This window comes from Battus philenor, unplaced genomic scaffold, assembly GCF_028537555.1.
Source record: "Battus philenor isolate CCGP_79_NKW_IND1 unplaced genomic scaffold, ilBatPhil1.0.hap1 SCAF_13, whole genome shotgun sequence".
Classification (NCBI taxonomy): Eukaryota; Metazoa; Arthropoda; class Insecta; order Lepidoptera; family Papilionidae; genus Battus; species Battus philenor.
The window spans coordinates 3,183,498-3,206,091 of NW_027181675.1; the positions used below are offsets into that span (position 1 = coordinate 3,183,498).

The 22,594-nt window shown below is 34.0% G+C and overlaps 1 protein-coding gene across 1 annotated transcript; it reads right to left on the bottom strand.

The window, feature by feature from the left end:
- Positions 1–1,002: 1,002 nt before the first annotated feature.
- On the bottom strand, positions 1,003–8,241 carry LOC137933564 (odorant receptor 46a-like). The gene is made up of 8 exons (XM_068777553.1): positions 8,091–8,241; positions 5,694–5,910; positions 5,110–5,220; positions 3,896–4,094; positions 3,403–3,579; positions 3,074–3,178; positions 1,921–2,076; positions 1,003–1,062 (listed from the first exon to the last, which is right to left on the bottom strand). The coding sequence occupies exons 1-8, from the start codon at positions 8,239–8,241 to the stop codon at positions 1,003–1,005; spliced, it is 1,176 nt and encodes a 391-aa protein (XP_068633654.1).
- Positions 8,242–22,594: the final 14,353 nt, after the last annotated feature.

A 22,594-nucleotide genomic window follows, 5' to 3' on the forward strand; every position in this document is an offset into this window, starting at 1 on the left:
AAGTTTTCTAAAGAACGAATAAGAATTAATGTACCCAGAGTCCCCATGAGTCTTCTGTTGATCTTAACAAAGTCATTTGTCCACCTTGTGGATCGTATTACGTTATACTTGCCGATCCGTGATCTCTACTGCAGAACCCCATAGCACCAGAGGTCATCAATTCAAATACGTTTATAAAGAATTAAATATATAATCAAAGTTATAAAGACATCGGAAAATTATATTTGTCGCTTTGATATTAATTTTAAGAACGATAAAAAAATATATATTTTATTTTAATTATTTTTGACTTTACAGTTGCCATGTCTTACTGTATCTATATACCTGACATATCATGTAGAGATTACAGTGTAAAAATCGATATCACAAATGATTACATAGGATTACACTTTGTTCACGTCCTTACACAATTGTAAAATTATTCCAAAAATTTTTTATGAGTAATGGTTACTCTGGTTGTACGGTGGATAGGTTCTCCAATGGTGGACTGATGGCATAGTTAATGTCGCCGGAAGTTGACGGAAGTCACCGGAAGTCGCCGGAAGTCACCGAAAGTCGATGGGGGCAGCGCTGGACCGTTCATCCTGGTGATATTTGGGGAGACCTTTACAATGCAGTGGGCGTCGATCGGCTGAAAAGGAGTAGAATAAAAAGAATTCTTACTCGACATAGATTTCGCTAGTTTAAGAAGACAATGCGCAAATGGCGCGTAACCTGAAACGCGTTTTTATTAACAAAACGCGCATAAAGCACTCCGGGGTCTCGGCGCAGACAACTCCACACTACGCATTCTTTTACTAATTTTTACTTAATAAATTATGACTTACTTAACAAGAGAATATAAATTAAAAGCGTTCAAAATTTCCTATTAATAAGACTAATAACATGTAAGGCGAACTATCGTGAGTTGAAATAGGATATATTTCACCATAAATTATAAAATATTAAAGAAAATTTCTACGTCTTCACTAATCGTTTATTGACTGTATCATCCAAACATATCTACTTCTTCTCATCCGCTTGCTGTAGTAATGTAAATAAAGAATAAGACGCCTTGATAATCTGTAAATTAAATAATTATAAAAAAAATTAATAAGTTTAAAGCCTTATTAGACTAATATTAACATAGATTCTTGTATTTAGACCAGTGTTTCTCAACCTTTTTTGTGCTGTACCCGTCTAAAAATTCTTATACCCCCTTTTGTTACATACATATTTTTTTATTAAACCAAAAGGGTAAACTTGTTTCAAACTTACAAATTGGCCCCTTGTGAGGCGTGTGCTCCACGCTAGGAAATACTGATTTAAATATAATATAGACAAAAGGAAGCGGCTTAGTTCGAACTGGGAGTGACGGGAGTTCTGAACAGCTTCGGTTTTCTGCCTCTCCTGGCTTCCTAATGTGTTATGTGTTATAACATTTAATTTCGCATCTAAGTTACTTATATACTAACCTGTTACTACAAGAATAAGGTAAAGGACCATAATAATAATTAAATATTGAAATGTAGTAATTTAAAAATTTTGCAATCTAAAATTTACGCGAGAGACTTATCTATGTATGACTTATAATATGTGTACTATATATTAACAGTGAACGTTCTGCGTCCGAAATGAAGAATATGACAATAGCGCTTAAATACCACTATTTGTGGACACATAAGGAAGTTCTAAGAAGAGAGGCTTTGGGCACCAATTCCATCAAAGATTTGCTATGATAGGACCGATAGAATAATTACATTTACAGCTAAGTTAAGCTAAGTAAATGTAGGTAAATCAAATTTATTAGTTCTTAACGAATATATCGCAACGCGTACTGTATCTCTAATAGAAACTTTAGCTTTAGTGTCAACTGATATCGATGCAGGAATGGGTATCCGTGGTACGAGAAAATCATCACCAATAACGTATACATCTTACAGCCATGAAGGAGGCGAGAGAGAGTACAGTGAAACCACCAGCAGTGATACGCGCCGCCCGACGGCACCGGGTCATCACTATCAACAACGACCGTCGCTGCGTCACGCTGAACGAATGCCACTGCGATTCGTATGCAGCCACTGATACCGCCAAACTCTGGAACAATAATTGTTTATTGTTGCTTAATGCGAATTTTATATCTTTCATACAGGATGATTGGTTTTACGTGTATAAGTTTTAAAGAGGTGAATTTACGGCTCATTTACTGTCAGTTATTGTATTGTACACCCTAAACAAAAAACAACGGTTTTTGAAATAATAAGAACGTAAATAAATAAAAGCTAAAGTAGCAAGAAAAAGCAAAGTTATTGGAAGGTCAAATACATTCATCTCCTCTTACTCCTAAAACCAATCACCTCGTATAATTAATAAGTTCAGCCAAACCATTACATGATCTCTCAGGGATTGTCTTGACGTGGAGAATTTAATTTGACCTCGTGACCCAGAGTGAAGTTAAGCTACATGGCTAGTCTGATTTATGGCTAGTCCGAGGCAGGCACATTGGATGGGCACAATAAACTCACTTCAGAGACGAGTAGAAGGGTTGTAAACTAGTGGTAGAAGAGTCCATAGAAGAAACTGTGAAGGGAGAGGAGTGCCGGTATTACGATGCGTGGTTGAGAAGTTTAGTACTTGTCGTTACTTCATCTTTTAGTCCTATTGATCTCAGAGTAACGAACTTAAAGAAGTCCTTTGTTTGCGCAAGGTAGAGTAAGGTTCCCAGATTTTAGGTTCTGGCCGAAGTTTACTTGGAAGGAGAATCCGAAATTTTTTCTCACCCGAGAAGGGGCTGCCTAGACGACAACCTCTGGTAGCGCTGGGTATGTGAAAATACGTACCCAGGGTCCCGTCATATTGCCATAGCGGGTATATGAAGGCAATTCCTCCACGTACAAAAAAACACCTTATATAAACAGATACTCTCTAAATATACAAACAGCCTTTCACAAAAGAAATCACTAACTGCAATTTCGTAATTGTTTATAATATAAAAATGGTATTTGATAATTTAAATGGATGATTAATTTTTAAAAGCATTTTTGGTCTAAAATTTTTGAAATGGTTAAAAAAGGTAGTAAAAAACCTTCTTTACCTCTTCGGATAGTTGATTTCCTTGATAGCAGTACAGGAACACTTGAAAAATCATGTTCAGAAGATAAGTGGTCATCGAAAGCAAGCGCACCACGTTCCCGACTTGCTACAAAAAATCAATATGTTATATTGATCATTGTTAATTGCTTACATGTCATGGAATTAACAAGTTTAAATTTTAAGCTTTTTTTAATTACTTTTTGGTCAATTTATTGCTTTGTTTAAAAAAAGATCGAATGAATTTTCAAAGGCATATTGAATGGTCAAGAATAAATAATTAAAATTATAAACAGCGCCATCTATAGTAGCTTTATAATTTAATATGCATACAGAGACTAGTTGGAAAGCAGTGACACAGATGATAACCAGGGATACTGTAAACTGCACGAAGGTCGGCTCCGAGAAGCAAGTCTGCAGCTGTTGAGCTGCATGCAATGTTTTCTGGTGGCGTTCTACGCAATTACGTAGACGGGTTGATATTATTATTCCTTGCTCCGATGTTAAAACCTGTTAAATTGTATGTCGTAATGTTTATGTTATTTATATGACTTAATTATTAGAGGTAAACGAAAAAGTTGTTATAATGATCTATTATCACTAACAAAGCATATGACGTAATTTTTTAAATATTTCATCAGAATTTATTATTATCGTCAGCGCCATCTAGTAGCAATTTATTAAACTAATGAAGTAAAATTAGAAATGTGTTGACTAAAGCTTACAGATAGATGTCACTCTTCGAGACATAAAGGATAACTAGTTGTTAAAAAAATTAAAAATAACCCTTTTAAATAAAGACTAGGTCTTAGTGGAAAACACTTACGTCTCCTCTGATATCTAAATCACTGGTTAGCTCTCTCAAAGCTAGACTTGAAAGGCGCAGCCGACACCGGCACTGCGCTATAAGGGCGGTGACCAGCGTATCCTTGCTGATGTTGAGGAAGGCAGCCACCAGCAGCGCCGACACCTGGTGCATATACGTCAGCTCGTACGCCGGTGATTTGCTGCTGTCGTATGGATACCTAGTAAAAGCAGAAACTTTATAACATTTCAAAAGAGACGTTAGTTTCCAGCGTTTCATGGATTCCCGTGCGGGAGCCAGGTTCATCAGGTTCTAGAGCGAGGATCCTGGTATAATGCTTGGTGCTAACAACTGGCGTAATAAGTTTAAATAGGTTCGCTGGCGTTCCCTTTTGCCGACCAAACTCCTTCGTCTACCTAACCAAATTGTAAAACATCCGTCGCATAAAATTTATTCCTACTTCTTTCTTTAACTAGATCGCAGTACCTATTTACCGCAGTTTTGTGGTCTTTGGATATATTTGATTCCAAAGGAACATTAAGTTTTATTAGTACTAGGCTTTTTTTGATATAACGAATAAGTCCAATCTATAAGACGATCACCTCACGTATTATTTCTCATACGTTTATATCAAATCAGAATCTGATACAAGATAAAATACGGTACATTATTGACATCAGTTTTTAAAATAAAGATTTATTGAGTTTCACTGTAAACAATCCTTTTAAAAAAACTTTATTATTTATTTACTTTGTTTCAAAATAACCTCATTAAAGATCTTACACTGTTAACCAAAAATCCTGTATTTAATGGAATCAGGCGTTACCTCGCGGAAGTCCATCCTAAGTAAGAAAAGGACATATTTAGCCACTACCGCACACGTCTCTGTGTTTGGCACTAATCGGTGTAACATAACTCCTGAGATGCCCCATAGAGAGGTGAAACACGTGTTGAGTAATTTGGCGGGGGCGGTTGTGTGATTCGCATTGTTTGCCGCATACGCTTTTATCAGCGGGCTGGCGGGCGGTGGACTTTGTTGCACGACTACCACTGCATGTGCGGAAGTGGCTAAATATTGGTCCTTTTCGTACTTAAAAATCCTGTATGTTTTGAGTTACTTTCGAATCGTATTAATATGTGAATTCTAGTATTATTAGTTCCAACAGTTAGTATATAATGTTAGTACGAAATTTCATCTTTAGTTTATGTCTACGGCAAGATATATGGACAGTCACCAAGCACGAAGAGGCAACTTGTTGGTCTCGCTGCTTGCTGCCCACCCGGTCATCGTCACAGCGGAGAGGCCGATGTACAGCAGTTGCAACAGTGTCATCTCGCGACTGCATCTGGATTGACACATTGCAAACATGTCTCTTACTTATTCATTGGATATGACTTTTGTTTTACTTATTTTAACAATTTCCAAACGTGTACAACGTTATAGAAAGAAAAACAGAATTATTATTACATATAACGTAATAAATTCAAAAAGTTCATTAAAGAATATCCTTTTACAGTTTGATAAACAGTGGTAGCCAAACGGTAAAGGAGTGATATTTGCTATCGTAGATCGCGGGTTCGATTTCCTAGATGCAATCTTAATTTACAATTTATGCATTAATTATATGGGATTACTACTAGTTACGAAGACAAACACGTTTCAAGGGGATAAGCAACAGCGCCCTCTACATCCCACAATGCCACACTACCATCGCCAACCCCAAAACCCAAGCGTGGCGATTATGGTATGTTCAGATATCCTTGTTCAAGATGTGAATTTTAAGTACCTTAAAAAAAATTATTACAAATTCTTACTAACTGCTTTACAATTTCTTTGCTCGTGTCTCCTTCCTCACTCCTCAAAATCTGGTCTGCATCACTGATTACATTTCTGATCATCTGTTCCTTCATCTTCAGATTGACGAGCTTGGTCAGCTGCGCCAAGTTGGTCAGCAAAACGAACGCTGTCGCCGTCATCAGAGCAATGTCGCCCCAGATTAAGATCAAGTCCACCACTTGGATGATTATATATGTACCTGTAGTATATTTTATCTGTTTAGTAACTTTATTTGAATTATACCTTTTTTTCATTACACTTTGCCATTTTCGGCTTGACCGAACTTATGATATCAGAGCTCTAAAGGTGCTTTAATTCGTTTATTCATTCATGTGCACCTGCAGCACGCATGATATAAAAATACTGTACAAGTTGCCGTACTTATAACTATTCTCTTACGTGTTCAAACATGAAATAAGAAGGGAAAAGTTATCGCACGTAAAAGAAAACATCTGGCCTAAAAGATACAACATACTTAAAGATTTTAATCACAAATTATTTACTTCGGTTCGCAATCTTATTCAAGGAAAGTTCAAAAAACTTAACTATATATCGATGCAGTGAATTATTAAGATGGTTTTTGATAACAATAAAAGAACTACGAAAGATATCGGTGTCAGGCAATCGTTCCAGTTGTCTATTATAAGAACTGCGCATTTAAGAGATAGAAGAGTGTAACTTGAAATCTATGCGACAGTGGGGCCGAGGCAAAATGGCTTTCATGGTGCGTCGGGGCAACTAGTACGGAACCTGCAGGCCAATAAACTTTAAAAGATTTCCATTGGAGATTTGACCAGTTATTATAATGCAGATCATACACTAAGCCACGATTTTTATGGAGGATTCATATGTGAATGTTATTAATACGTAGAGACACAAACTTTAGTGTCTTCGGATCTTTCGGATAGAAACGCACTTAACTTAAACCGGGGCTATTGTTTTACTTATAGTTGTCAAGTTTTCACTGGCGAAAGACACTTGACTCGGGTCGTGACTTAAATCGCGTTCAGCATATCCACCAGAACTCGAGATACACAATCCTTGGCTCGATGCTCTTATCGAATTATCGGGAGAACTTCTAAAGCCTTTTTTACTACTACTTTAAAAAGTTTTGATAAGTGATCTGCAATCCTTCTATCGCTAATAAGGGTAATTCTGCTTGGTTCGTGAAGAAGACAGAGTCTTCAGCAAATCACATTGATTGCCTTTATTCAACTTGCGAGTTATGGGCCTGATCTGTACATTAAGTTAGGTGAAGCTCTAAAAGCTATAAAGGATCGTACAGCATCGAATATAATGAATTCTGTTTTATTACTTGTGATTCAACACACGTGAACTTGAAAGATAGCATCTTAAGCATTTTACACTTATTACCTTTATTTAGCTCCGGCATTCCGGATCAGCTATAAACCAGATCTGTACCTTTTGTTCCATGAAGCTATAAAAGGTAATAAGGATCGAACATCATCAAATATATAGCTGTCCATTTAATTACTTCTGATACTACATATATTAGAAACTTCGATTCTGAAGCGTTGTGGGTCTACGGTGGTTTTAAGGAATTTTCTTTCATAACTTTGTCAACACATTTGAGGAAATACATTATACAATAGGTGATATTTTAATGGTAGCAGAAAGAAATATTTCAAAACTGAATTCTACTAAAAAAAATATCTTACGTAACACAATTAAGTTAGTAAAGGCATAAACAATGCAAGGATCAAAAAATATTTAAGGGATTTCACTTCGCATAGACGCACTGGTTAGCTTGATAGAAGAATTATAGGAAGTAGATATTGCCACTGAGGCATTGATTTATTCGATAAATAGAAAAGATTTTCCGTGATCTTCTTTCATAGTGTATGTGGGAACTTTATGATAAATAATAATTTCTTTCTATTAGCAAAATGCAAAGTTTTAATGACACTATTTGCGAAGCATTCGATAGTATCGATTCCTTTAATACGTACTTAGAGTTTACTTTGCTCATTAGAAATTGCTGTAGACTGCTAGTTTCGTATATTAAGAACGCAACAGATACAGAATTAAACAAATATTTTCAGGACTTGTGGAATACATTCCATTAGTACTAAAAAAAGCTCTATTTTGATAACCATAATGGTTGTGGCTGGAAGAACCATATAGATAATTATAGTGGCTAGAAGAACAGAAGTTAGAAAACTGAGGAATATTCTTGAACGAAGATCTTACAATATAATTATATCAAGTCTTAGATCATGGAGAGATATTAAGACCATCGAAAATCAACGCTAGTATCTACGGGCTCTTTAAGACACTGAAAATAGAAAATACAGCCTTATGGGCTGTAAAGGGAAAATCTGTGGAACTTATAAGGTTTTAATTTCAACCTAGGCTTACCCAACATAAACATGAAGCTAAAGAAACCGTAGAGGTTGTACCATACTTTTCCATGGTTAGATATATTCTCGGGCGGCCAGAAACCGAAAAGTCTTAGACTCGTCAAGGACACGCGAACAGAGAAGCTAACATTTTCAACAAACAACGCCATTGTTATGATGCTCAGTGTACTATGAAAATGGAAAAGCTCAAATCGAAATAATGGTTTACCTTGGTTTTCTTTAATTACCTTCTTCCAGGTATCACAAACATTTAATTTTTGAAATTAAGTTGTCAATTACTTATTTTTTAATTTTTATTCATTTAATATTCTTTATAACTTATAACGTGCATTACGATACATACGTCTCATTACACGAGGCAAGTATAAATAATGGGCAGTTAACGTATATATATAAATATATATTTATATACATATATATACATTTATATATATATATATATATATATGTATAAATATATATATATATATATATATATATATATATATATACATATATATATATATATATATTCCAAGTCCGTTTGTTGTTATTGTTTATTATTGTATACTAAACTACTATACATATATATAGGAAAATATAATAAAGAAGGTATAATACATATATTGTAATACAATAATAAAATAACATCAAAGTGACTTGGAACGCACTTGCCTCGAAAAGAATAGCGAAACAGAGAAAGAATAAAATAAACAAAGGTTTAGACCTTAAAAAGTACTTAACCATTTCCTTAGAATAAGTTAGTGAGTTAGCATGTCTTATATTCAGCGTTAAACCATACCACCCGACCTGTGTGTTACAAAAATTTGGGCACAAACTAAGAAGAATGCGCCGGCATTTTGAATTTCAATTTCTCTGATGATCTCAAGAACCTCGCGTGTGTATCAGGAAGAAATTCATACCTTGATTTAAGATAAATAAATAAACTACAATGAACAAAAGGTTTCGTACCTCTGCATTATATGTTTTTCGTAATTACCGACCGACGCAAGACACTTGGCAAACGCAATTAAGTTATTACAATAAACACCGCCTATGATAGCGTAAGCTTTGCCTGTAAATATAATTATCTGTCCGTATATACAAACACAGTAGTTTTGTAAATACAAATTTAAACATATCTAATTATCGACTTTTACATTTCTGTGTAAAAACTATAGTATCGACACAGATAATAAAGAGAAACGATGAATTTTAAAATAAATTGTCATGAAATTACATATTCACGTCTAAAGACAAAAAAGGTTTACCACCAATATATGCTGCCAGTTATGATAAGTAAAACATGATACCATGTTTTACTTATCACTTCGAGCCTCATTGGGGAGATCACAGTAACTCAATAATCCATAGGGAAGGCTATGCTAGATACTCTTCTATGAGAATGATGAAGTTCGCATAGTAAACAAAGTTAACGAAATTTTCCTGAGCATTGGCAAATTTAATAAGCAGTGGCAGCGCGCAAAACGGGAAGCCATTTTTAGTGGACATCACGGATTGATAAGCGCAGTATAAGACTATCACATTCAAGATGGACAGACGATTTCGCTATGTTCGTCGGAAGACGCTAATCGTAGGCATTCCTACCTGGTCTATTGGGAATACATTAGGGAGATCTATGTCCAACATTGGTTGACTTACGTCTGAAATAATGATAATGATGAAATTATGAAATGCTTTCTCTCGACGGTGAATTAAATAGCAACCGTAACCACAGACAAATAAATCCTTTAAAGAAGTAAGTCTGGGTATTTAGTACTGGTATAAAGAACGCTTTCACGACTCTCAGTTCTAGAACAGGTTTCTTCTAGGCAATCATGTAGCATCGTAGACTTCGCCACACTTAACCAAAAGTGCACAACTTAAATAAAGATTAATCCCTTTGGTCGCGCTATAACTAGAGATTGACTTTATTTCATTACTTTTAAGTTTCCTAATACTTTATAGAATGTTGTTAATAAGAGGTACAATCTCCAGTACAACTTACATTTACTTTAAAGGCATCGTTTTTGGGGTCTCACGTATACCCTTATCTTATTGTGGGAAGGGGACTGTTACATTTTATAACACTTTTCACGGGCCTTTTATATTCGCTCGCCCCTTTCAATCTATCATTCACAAATCATACACAATCGTTCATTCACTGTTCTAGCATACATCACATAATCTATCATTCTCATTCATTCTAAATTTCGTTCTTTGTATCGCCTTTCATACGTTTCTCAATTATTACAGCCTAGGTATATCCGTAACGATGTATCACAGTGTATTCATATTTTATTTAAGCTTAACTTGTTTATTTACATTACAGATGGATATTTATCACAGTTTGGTTTTTCTTTATGTTCATATTTTTATTTTGTTTCCTTATTCTGTTATTTTACACCTGACATTTGCAATATCGATAAATATATAGCAAGGACAGTCGTAGTGTTTGTGCCATACCTTGAAAATTCATTATTTTCACGTGGGCAATGATATGTCGCTACATCTGTGTTCGTTAAGCATCAAAATTATTTATTATAGCACCGTAAAATAAAACTAACAATTTTATTTAATTTACAGCATTTAGTATTACAATAATTTTACATAATAAATCATATGAGCACATGAGATTTTTCTCTACAACTTTTGTGACTTTGATGAACACATCAACAATATAACTTAGAGATAATAGAAATAAAGGCAGCGGTCACCGAGGGACCATGCGGGTGCTTATCGCATATCCTTTTCTCACATACGCAAGGGTCGAATAGTATACATACACCAAGGAAAATATTATTGAATATTTTAAATTACTACTTAACTTATGTGCATTCGTATTTTAATTCGCATTTTAATATCAGTACTAAATTAATTACAAAATATTCTAAATAAAATAATCTAATTTTCCAAAGAAAGTAATTCGTAAGTCTACTTCCTAAGATGTTACTAGTTTAGTACCGTAAGGTAAGTAGAGAAGGTAGATGCGACGGAATTAACTTACCACCGGAAGTAGTTTATTCATTTTCACCGACGCTTCATTTATGTTACCGCAGAAGTTATATAATCTATAAAAGAAATAGAGAACTACAAATCATGGTGATTTCTTGTTTTTATATGCCTAACACGCCATAGGCCTATCTAGTTGTCCTATTTGCGCAAATAGTCGTTATATAGCATAGTATAAAAATAACCCATTATGCATGTCATTAGTCCATTTATTTAATATTTACATTTGTGTTTGTGTGAACATTAAACTACAGTTAGAACTAAAAATATAAACTACTACGGTATACTTCTCATGTAATGGAGTGAAAAGGAGTTGGAGATATACATAAGTAAAACATATTCTTTAATTTAGGCTGAGCTTTTATATATATATATATAAATAATAATATAGTATATGCCAAGCTACAAAACCGTTTAGCCGCTTCCTGCTTAGGTTCCGATAAAATAGAATACCTAGAATACATATAAAATAGTATATATATAGACATATATATATATATATATATATATATATATATATATATATATATATATATATATATATATCAGTACACATGTATCTGCAGCTGATTAAAGGCCTAATGTCTTCAGTATTATGCGTTTCTATATCCTTCTCACCTACGTGGTTCGTACTGTTGTTCTGAGGTTGTTGATCCATTTAAAAGGAGGACGCTCTAGCTTGTAATAAATGCATGTTAATATATGCACATGTGATCTTTTATACTTTCATTCCCAGGATATGTCGATTCTCGGACGATGTTTTCTTTCACCGTTTAATAAAGTGTTAATAAATAAATCACACAAAGAGTGTGTCTTCCGGAAATCAAACTCCCATACGATCGTGAGTCGCATTTCTTAACCACTACACTGGAACTGTGTTTCATTAATATTAATTTAGATTTTTTTTTAGTTTGATACTCGTCTTAAATAGTAGCTAGATCGTAATCTATTTTGGGCTAGAGACCCTTTTTTAAAAATTACGTGATTAAGAAGAGATATTTTTAAGGCGGTGAATGCGCGCAGGCTTTAGTGTTTTAAAAGTCCTATACATATTTCAACTATGTAAAATTAACATAATATCATATACACCATTGGATGTAAACCCGTATAGCCTGAGCGTACCTGCTCCTTCTTCATTGCAAGAAAAATTAAAACCTATTTATAGTATTTACATATAACAGTCGTGTACATATATCTCTCTTTTAGTTTTTTAATACTCTCAACTATTGTCAGCTGCCAAGCCAGTACGTTTATGTGGGTATTTGGTTTTTCCGTGTACCTTGAAAGCCTACCGAGAAAGTATGAAGATAAACAGGCAGCACGGTTTAGTCATGAAATTAGCAACTCTATTGTGGATCATCTATTATTCAACATACTCCCATGTTACCTCTCTTAAAATATTTTATAGTAAATTTATAATACTAAGTTTATTAAACAAAAAATAAGTGATAAGAGAGTTTAGGAATAAATTGCTCTAACTCCTGTCTTAGAATGTAAGTGAAGAGACCATTTAAAAAAACCGTCTGAGTTTATTGTATTATCAGGTCAGGGCGCGTTTGGAACCGTCGTAACCTCAAGTTGAAGGATGCCCTATAGGGGAGTTCAATCTGATTCTTATTTTTATACAAATTGGGATCCTCTGGCATTCTACTCATGATGTAGTGATCATAGTTTAAATGATTCTATATAGATAATAATACATATAAATGGAAAGTAACAATCTACAATATGTGATAAGAACACAAAGCGTTTTATATTTAAACCTCTGAATATTTTACCTCTGTCTATGTTCCTACATATAAATGTGTAAAGACAGTTCCTAATAAACATTAGGAGACTGCGAGTCGCGGACCCCCGAGACGCCGAGAAAAACTGCGGCCCCGAGTTGATTGGTCCAATCTGCGAAGATCACAGGCTCAGCTGTAGGCGTGTCGCTGATCCTATTTCTCTAATGCAGACTCTTAGACCGAGTGCAGGCAACTGCAATCTATTGTGATTTCAGAAGATAGATAATATTTATTTTTTTATTATTCATAAAATGTTCAAGTAAAATAAAAGATATAATACCTTTAATCAACAAATCAATTAGGCTTGCCTTCAATTTTTTATTTAAAATTTTTATAAAGAATTGTCTGAAATGTATTGAAGGTGACAATCAAAAATATTCTTAACTAGTTTCCCTGATTTATTTTATATTCTCAAACGTTATTGGCGCGTATTTTATATAACTATATGACCGGTTGGAAGCGGACAACGGAAGTTTTAGCTCCTTCCAATGGTCCTAACAAAGTTTTCTGACCAACTTGTGGGCGAACTTCCTACGCCACGCTTTCCAATCCATGATTTTCAGTCTAGAACCTTAAAGGCTCATCTACCATTCAGAGGAGGCCTTTATCATCCTATCAATGAAATGATGATGATAATATACCATCACTGCTGCTCCTAAACATATTTGCGGAACCCGGTTTAGGTCACAAGACCAAAAAGATATAACCACCAATTCGCACTTAAACCAAGTTATGGCCAATGACTTTTCTTTAAGAGCAAATCATTTTCCCCGCCGTGAAGACATTGTAAGGCGACATACAGTGACTATTAATATTTAGTTTTCAGGCTATTAATATTGTAAAACTAGATTAGTAAAATGGTAACAATTTAGTGTTTAGATAAGACGAGATGTAATTATTCTTTATTCACCATTGAATTATTGTCGTGTGCTGGAGTACACAAGATAAATCCTTCGAACATTTTTACTAAATAAAGTAATATAATAATTTCTTTGGCGATTTTGGTATTTAATAACATTATGAAACAAGTTGAAATGATAGAAGCTTGGCAAGAAACAGAACGATGAGAGATAGCAGCTGGGAGAAGTGAAGACCACAGATCGGTGAGTTCAGCGTAGAACGTCCAAACACGATGCAGAGGATCTTGTTAATGTCATCAGAAGACACTTTACGGAAGCCTATTCAAATCGGTCTTATTTGAAATCAATAGGGAGGCCCATGTTCAGCACTGGACTTCCTGTGAGTGAAATTCTAATGGTTATTATTACCAATGATGGTCACCTTTTGTTCTAAGTAAACATGTACCCATTAATCGATTACTGTATATCAAAGAAAGACGTGAAACTGACCCGATCATGTGCAAACCGCCTTAGCGTTCCTAATAGATAAATCGCTGATCCGCAGATATCCAGAGGGCTGCAACTTGTTGAGGTGGGCGGGTCCCCGCGCCACGCCCACCGCACCAGCGTGGATCGGCAGCGTGGTCGGCAGCAGTCAGTCCTGTTGCTGACGCCACGCAGTGTAGACGTCTACTGATCATGGCGCACATTCTCCGATTCGACATGAGCTTCCTTTCTCCGGAACGCTGACGACTACTCAAACATAAGGTATTTCATTATCTTATAAATCACTTATTTATACCGTTGCAGTACACAGGATTTTGAAATTCAACAGCCTGCATAATACAGAAAATCACTATTCCTTGCGTAATAGTCATAAACACTCTCTGTTCCTTCTGTCACTTCTCAAATTGACAAGTGTAATGCAAGGTTGCGCAAATTTTCAAAAGCCTTTGCATCAAGTTTGTCTTACCAACTCAAGTATATGTCGGAGGTGCTACGCTCGAAATCGTAGATACCTGAAAAAAATCTTCCGTTTTGGTAAGTCCAACATAAATAAAGAGATCACTCGGCTAATCCAACACGGATAGCCAGCGTTTAATTCTGAAACATCTCGTCCAAATTAACGCAAACTCTGAAGACGAATGTCTTTGACAAATGTGTATTGCCAGTGATAACACACGGATCAGAGAAGTGATCGCTTACGAAGGGCCTCACAGAAGGCACAACGTCATTCAAAGAGCAACGATGAGTATAACCACTCATCGTTGCTCAGAATTTTGCTGAAAGATCAAATAAGAAATGAATATACCTTGTATTGGCAGTCTAACGGCTTGAAAATAAAAAGAAAAAATGACCGAGCCTCCGTTTGATTTAGTATTATTACTTCATTTATTTTATTAGAGTATTATTACTTCAGATGGTGTTTGTGCTGTTATAAAAAAAGGGTAAAACTCTTACTACAGCACAATTATTTTATTAAGCGAGAAAAAACTAGTAAAGTAAGCAGTAAGCTATACTCGTCGGTAATGACTGTGTATGGTGTTGCTATATTTATATATATATATATATATATATATATATATTCGTATAAATTATATAAGTATAATTATTGGATCTTAACCTACCTTAACTTTAACTATTTATATGCTGTTGTATACGTATATGTATATATATATATATATGTATATATATATACATACATATACGTATAACATATGTTATACACACCCTTAATAAGTGCGCGCATCAAAATTTTTTAGTACTATATGCTTTATATTACTATTTCAATGCCCCTTCTAGTGTTTTTAGCTAAAAATATAAATAAAGAAGAATACTTTAGCCGTCGGCTAAACCAGATTTGTTTCTGCCACTATTTTAGCATAACAGCAAAAGCAAGAGTAAAATTTTAAAAATGAATCATTCGTTTAAACAACTTTCGCGTTAATCAAAAATCAACCCTATTGCAAAAAAGAATAAAGTAATTTTCTATTAACACCAATATGCGCTCCACAGGTGGTCTGCAAACGTTTCTCGAGTAGAGTTTTGCAAATCTTCCGACAGATTTATTCGTCGAGTTTTCCGTTCAATGTGAACCTTAAGTTTTACAGGCGTAAATTATTTTTTTAATTTTAAATTCAAAATGCCTTTCTTTTGAATTGTCTATTATTGTAATATTATAAGTAGTAAGGTACGGTCGAACTGATCTGCTGAGAAGTGCCGGCTAAAAACTAAAGAGATCTTTTTAAAATAAATGTAACAATTAACGACATGTACATTATAATATATACCAAGTAAATGAGCCGACAAAACAAGTTCCACGCTTTTCGATCAAACCTAAGATCTTGAATGCTATGAAAAGATTTGTTTAGTTCACGGACCCTACCGCTCCGTGAACTCAGTTCAGATGAAGCTGTAAAAGTCTTCGGGCTAACAGCATGCACTTCTACAGAGAATAAGCAAAATAAGATTTAAAACTTATGAAAGGGAAGGACTAAAATATCTTGTGGAACTTCTTTATATATACGTACGGTCTCAATTTCCTGAAGACAGTAACAAAATTGTAGCATTTGTTAATTTACTTAAAAATACAACAAAGTAAAAAGAAACACATAATATGACATGTAGTATAAAATTTTTTGTACAGATTAATAGCTTATATATCCCGAATGCCATAGTGTATGTGCGATACAAATTATATATAGCCCGAGTTGGGATCGAATCGCGGATCTGATCATAGGCCTGCGCAGACATGTTTAAATAAATATTTTAAGTAATTATTTAAATATAAAATATACTGATCTATAATGGTAACAATAAATAACGCTTTGAATAAAAAAGCTAAAATTATAACAGTTATAATGAATATAAATAGTAATAAGATTGAATGAAAAAAAATATATACCCCTTATTGAAGCATAGTTAGAGCTATTAGATATGTTTCCTTTCAGACAAACCGGCATTGCCGCGTATTAGTTCTGTAAACGAAGGGGGTAATTAGATTACTGATCTTATTCTAGCCTTTAATTATTGACACAGAAAGAAATATTTAGCTTAATCCTTAAATACATAACGATGAAAAACTGCAACCATTTAAACGTAAAATGAATACTACACTTAAAAGTAAATGCATATTGTTGTGTATCTGTTGCAGATGTAAGGTTTTTTAATAAATAAACTTAAAAGATTTTTTTTTCTCTTTTTCCTGCTTTGTAGTGTACTTATATGCAAAAAATATATTTTTTAAAAGTATAAATAAAAGTCATGCATTTAAGGGTTAATAGTTTCATAGTTACTTTTATTATAATGTGATGAAATGAAAAACGAGTTCACTTCATGGCAAATGATATAACACTGTGTTCAAAAAAGTAAGGTATTTTTTTATAAAATGTTAATTATATATTTATTCTTCTAAATTAATATCTTTCCCTTCAAAGTAATCCCCGTCCGATAAAACGGACATTTGCCAAAGCCTTCGCTATCCTCAAAACAGCCGGAATAGTCTTTTTTAAGTATAACCTTCAAAACTACCTTTGATTCGGTTTTTATCTCCTCAATTATGTCAAAATAGCGCCCCCGCATTAGCCTTTATTGTTGACGAATACGATGGTTGGATGGAATGATACGAGTTTTTGAGGCTTTTCAATAAGATTGAGCAAGTTTAGCACCAATCTACTTAGTGCGCTTAAAGCACAAAACATTTTACAAAAAAAGTCAGGCTGGGCTAAATTTATTCCAGCTTTTAACGAACAGACGCTTGGCAAATGTTATAGACAGTCCAACCAACCTTGGGAAAAAAATATACCCGCCTTCCAAATGCTGGAGATTTATAAATGGCAGTTTCACCTTACTTTTTGATCACAGATGTATATTTATATACTTGTAGAACGCGTAGTATTTTAAATGCAACAAATGAAGAACTCTTATATAAGAGACAGATGTGGTTGGCGCTAGGTTCGTAAAACCAGTCCCATAACTGCACTCGATCGCCAGCCCGACTTGTCGCGTCGTAACGCAAACATTACTAGATTTTTTTTTAAATTTGACTCTAATATAGGCTAATTACAGAATTCCCTAATTTACTTAAACTTACTTACCAATCGCTGTTCATATTTTATAGACAAAATTATATATGTGTAATGTTGTTTAAAAACGGTATCAAGATATACATATATCTGTAAACTTCCTCTGTGTATTATCTAATTAAATCAAAACATTATGAAGCCTACATACTTTATAATGTTACGCTTGTTAGTTTTTGTAATCCTATGATGAACAACATTATATCTCACATTTATAAAGACCGATATCAATGTAGTACTGCTACAGGCTACGTCGTAGCATCTTAGGTGATTTATTATACTTTCAAAAAAATCTTGACTATCATCCTAAAATACATTTAATTCTCAAATGTAACCATCATCATCATTATTTCGTTCAAACAGGGTCCACTGCTGGACATATACTTCCACTATAGATTTATAACACGACCAGTTGAAAGCTGCCCACATCTTTCGATAACCTTAACATGATCAGCTGTCCACCAAATAACTAATATCTAGACGTTAAGTCTAAACTAAATAAATTTCCCTTTATTTTGATGTTTTCCCCTTCGTGATCTATAATTTTACACAGCAACATCTAGCTACTTTTCTCAAGAAGTTCACATTGCGGCCCGCCAGCTGCATGATGTCATTCCTCTATCATGTTTGAAGTTTTTTTCGTCGCCTTTTCTAGTGAAATGGTCTCCATTTCAGCACAAACTCGCATCTGGAATCTTGCGTTCTTACAATGTGGCCTATTCCCATATCACAAGCCGATATCCGTGACATTAATTAGTACCATCTTCTCTCCCTTACTCTTTGAGCAACCATTAGTTATTATTATGTCATTCTTTTGTGGTAACTCAATTATCTTCCCCGTGTAATGGAAAAAGAAGAATATTTTGGTCTAAACCTGCCTATTTTTATTTGAGAGCGTTTTAAACAGAGATCAGATTGCGAGTTTTCTTAGTGGTCTTAAATATGTCTATTTTAGTTATTTATTTTTTTATATTATACATTTTATTAAATTTTTGAATTCTTATCTTATTCTTAATTTAGTTAAAACATTATTATAATAGAAGTTTACTTCTCCAAACGTACAAAGTGAATGCAAAATATGTCAGTGTTGTAAGGCATTTTTAACGTTTTCATTTTTTTTTGGGCCGACTTTGCTCTGAATTCGAGGTATTTTGCTCACCGGTCATTTAATTTGCTTAAAAACTCTTTAGAACATTTTACGCTGGATAATCTCGAATAGTTTAAATTCGGGTATCTTTTTGCGAGAAAGAAAATGATGAAAGTGTTACTTTGAAAGCTGCTTTATTATCTTGACTCGATATTTATATTTTAGTTGTAGGTTTTCAAGACAAAATCCATAGGCAGTTGCTACTGCGACGGCTATATGACGTTAGACAGTACTACGTAGACATTATAGTGTTCCAATTTCAAATTCTTAAATCAATGCGGTTGTAAAAAAAAATTATTACGCAGTAAGACTTATTATTTTTTAGTATAAAAAGTATACCTTATAGACAGAAGCCATAAGAAGCATAGTCCTCCCCCAAAAATTATCTCAATCACCGGTCTTGCGACTATTAAGTCGTCGTACCACCCAATAGGGCACTACTCACGCCGGGTCTGGCAACTGGTGGTCGCGCCAGATGATTTTGCTTGTTATCTTCATATATGCGATCTCTCAAACTCCAAGCACAATCCTCTCCATTGCTCTCTGGGTGACCAGGAACTTTTAAAGCCCGTAAGCCCACGTCTCGATGTACACATAATGCATGATAAATGACTACAAGCAACAATAAGAGAAGTTTTCTTGTTTCATACAAAATCATACGGTTGCTTTTTACAAAACCTGTACTTTATGTTCTTGAAATGATTAACAAAATTAACTTAAAAATATTTTCGAACTGTGTAAGGTTCGTGGTATAAAAACTTAATCGAAAAACACTCCAGTCCACCGCTATCTTTGTACTCTTAGTACTGCATAGACAAATGTGAACATATAAAAATATATCTCTATTTCTCTTAGTCACGTCATTAAAGTATGACGAGAACGATTTCAGCGTTTTCTTTTATTGTTTTTTATAAGTTTTTTAATACATTGTAAAAGGTTTTTATGCAGATCTACGCAGAAACCGTATTTCATATTTGAAATGAGTTACGTTAATATATTTTTCTATTGGAAGATATCTTCAAGCAGTATATAGTCTGTTAGAAAAGCAAGTTTTTTCATTCTAGAAGATGACAACCAAAAAATCGGCACCATAACATCGCCAACGACTATTTTATACCAAATTCTACTTCAACAGATAACCATCAATTCAATCAATGTTTCTAGTATTTTTTGTAGTAACAAATATTATTGAGGAATGGCTAATCTAAATATATGTATAATATATATGTCTATAAACAAACTGACGCCACTACAATGGATAAACAAACATAACATGTGATCGTGTATCGATTGACATTTGGCTGCAAAGGTCAACACGACGCAGTGCCAGGTGTGGGCTGGTTAAATGTCGTTAGAAACTGTATTTAAGTTATCAGGCCTCGTAATGACTTCGACGTCACTGTAATATAGAATTTACGCACCCTTATAACCTTTGCGACTTCGCTTGCGTAATAGATTTCTTAAAGGAAACGATTAACTTGAACATCCATCATTGATAAGAGAGTATATCGTCGCTTTTCGGGTCACACATGTGTCTAGTAAACTTTTTCAGAACCATTTGAATAAATATTCCAGATAATATCCTATAAACTTAAAAAATACGTTTTTATAAAACCAAACATTTCGTCAACGAGTTTTAATATTGTCTGTAATGTACTATTTCAAAGTAAAGCTCTAAGTTTTTTAGCAAAAAAACCTTTTTTTCTTAAAATTATAAAACAGGGGTGGCGAAACTTTTGGCTCCGATTGATTATCCAACTATTTTAGTATTTAAATTTATATTATTTATATCAGCTCTTGGGAAATATAAACAAATTACTGATGTGAATAATAATTATTATTATTCCACATTAAATTAGCGAAATCCAAAAACCGATCATAATTACCTAGCCGGTGTCTTAAGTATTATTAGGTGTTCTGTCATATACGTGGGCCATTATATCTAACTTCTATACGTATATTTTGTACTTTTGTTTAAATAATTACAATTAATATTATTTTTGTAAAAAAAATTCTTTTATGCGTTTTAAATGCGTATTCAATTACGTCTTGCGAAAAATTTCAAATTACGAAGAATGGCTCGCACTATGAAAGAATTTGCCCACCCCTGATATGAAACACTCCGGACAAAATCTCATTTATGGACTTCTACCTAAACTGATACTCTTAGCAAAGGTAACGTGTTTATTCTTATTATAATGACATATTAATTTCTCATCGAGGATTTTTTTACCGAATAATTTTATACACACTAACAATTTCACACTATCACGGGTATATTTCTCTGTATGGTTTCGTCTCTCATCATCATTTTACCTGTACGACCTCCACAGCTGAACACAATCATTTTCTTTAAGATAGGACATGTAGGAAGTGGTCTGTATGCACTATCTTACGATGATCTTAACCACATTATTGGTCTATGTCAAGGGTGTACATGCTGCGTTACGTTTGCCGGTCTATGGTCTTTATTTGAAAACCATGTGGCCCCAGAGGCTGTTTTACTCCCATTGTGGCCTCCCACTGTCAGTTCATCTTGCCAATGCGCTGGGATTTATCAAGTATTTTCTTTCAACAACGAATATACATTCCTGATTGGATTTTGTAGAGAAAACTCGTGGATCGTTAAGCGACTGTCAGCTCACCGAAGAAATCCCATATGAGACACGACGTTTTAGTACCGTAACTTATGCTTACGGTTCTAAATTCATAATTCAATGGAGTTCTTCAAAAATTTGTAGCCTATTAAGCCTTTAATTTGAAGCCTTTAATTCAAAACAGCTATAGCAGTATTTACTATTTGTCCATCCTTTTTAAGATTAACAATTTTCTAACAGATTTTTGTCAAAAATAATAATATTTTTGCGTAACATATTCGTTCACTAATGCTCTAGAATTATATGACACAGTCTTTTGATATAAGACTAACGCAGAACTGCCTAAAAATTTGTCCATTTAATAACCTCTTGTATGAATTGTCCAGACTTTGTGTTATCCAGGTGTATATAACCATGACATTGCATTCTATGCGTAACCTAAGGGATCTAATGCTTCACATTGTTGTACAAACCTCGGCGATTGGTCCAAGTGATAAGCGATTCATACTGACGACAAATTATCGTCAATTTTTTATACGTATGTACTGTTCTTAAAGATATATATTAATGGGAAATGATTTTTTTATTAAATTTGTTTATGTATATATTTGGAGCACGTATTATTACGTTACAGAAAAGATAGCATCTTATTTAGTTTTTTCTGTATGGCGTGGTGAAGATTTATTAATAATATGATTAGTTATCTACTCCGACAGTCTTATTATTATAACAAAAATTTACGCGGGAAGAACATAAATAAAAGATGTTTCAATTTGATAAATTTATTTATTAATTTAACGTCCTAGTAGTAAACGATGATTATTTAAAATAATAAATTTTCTTTTTCGTAAATGTCAAGACTAGTAATGACGTGATTACCTTATAATTATTATTATTATCACATTATTATCGCCTTTGATCGATGTATGTTGCCGGTGATGACATATGGATCCCAGACGTAATCGCTTATGATGAGTCTCATAAGAAGGCTCTAGGTCACCCAGAAAGCAATGGAGAGAGGTATACTCAGAGTTTCGATGCGAGATCCAATCAGAAATG

Coding starts and splice junctions, on each gene's coding strand:
- LOC137933564 (XM_068777553.1), bottom strand. CDS start 8,241: ATGGCGTTGTTTGTTGAAAATGTTAGCTTCTCTGTTCGCGTGTCCTTG. Junction 4,095..5,109: donor AAGTTGCCTCTTCGTGCTTG/GTGACTGTCCAT, acceptor TGCTTTTACTAG/GTATCCATACGACAGCAGCA. Junction 1,063..1,920: donor CTCTCGCCTCCTTCATGGCT/GTAAGATGTATA, acceptor TTTAATTTACAG/ATTATCAAGGCGTCTTATTC.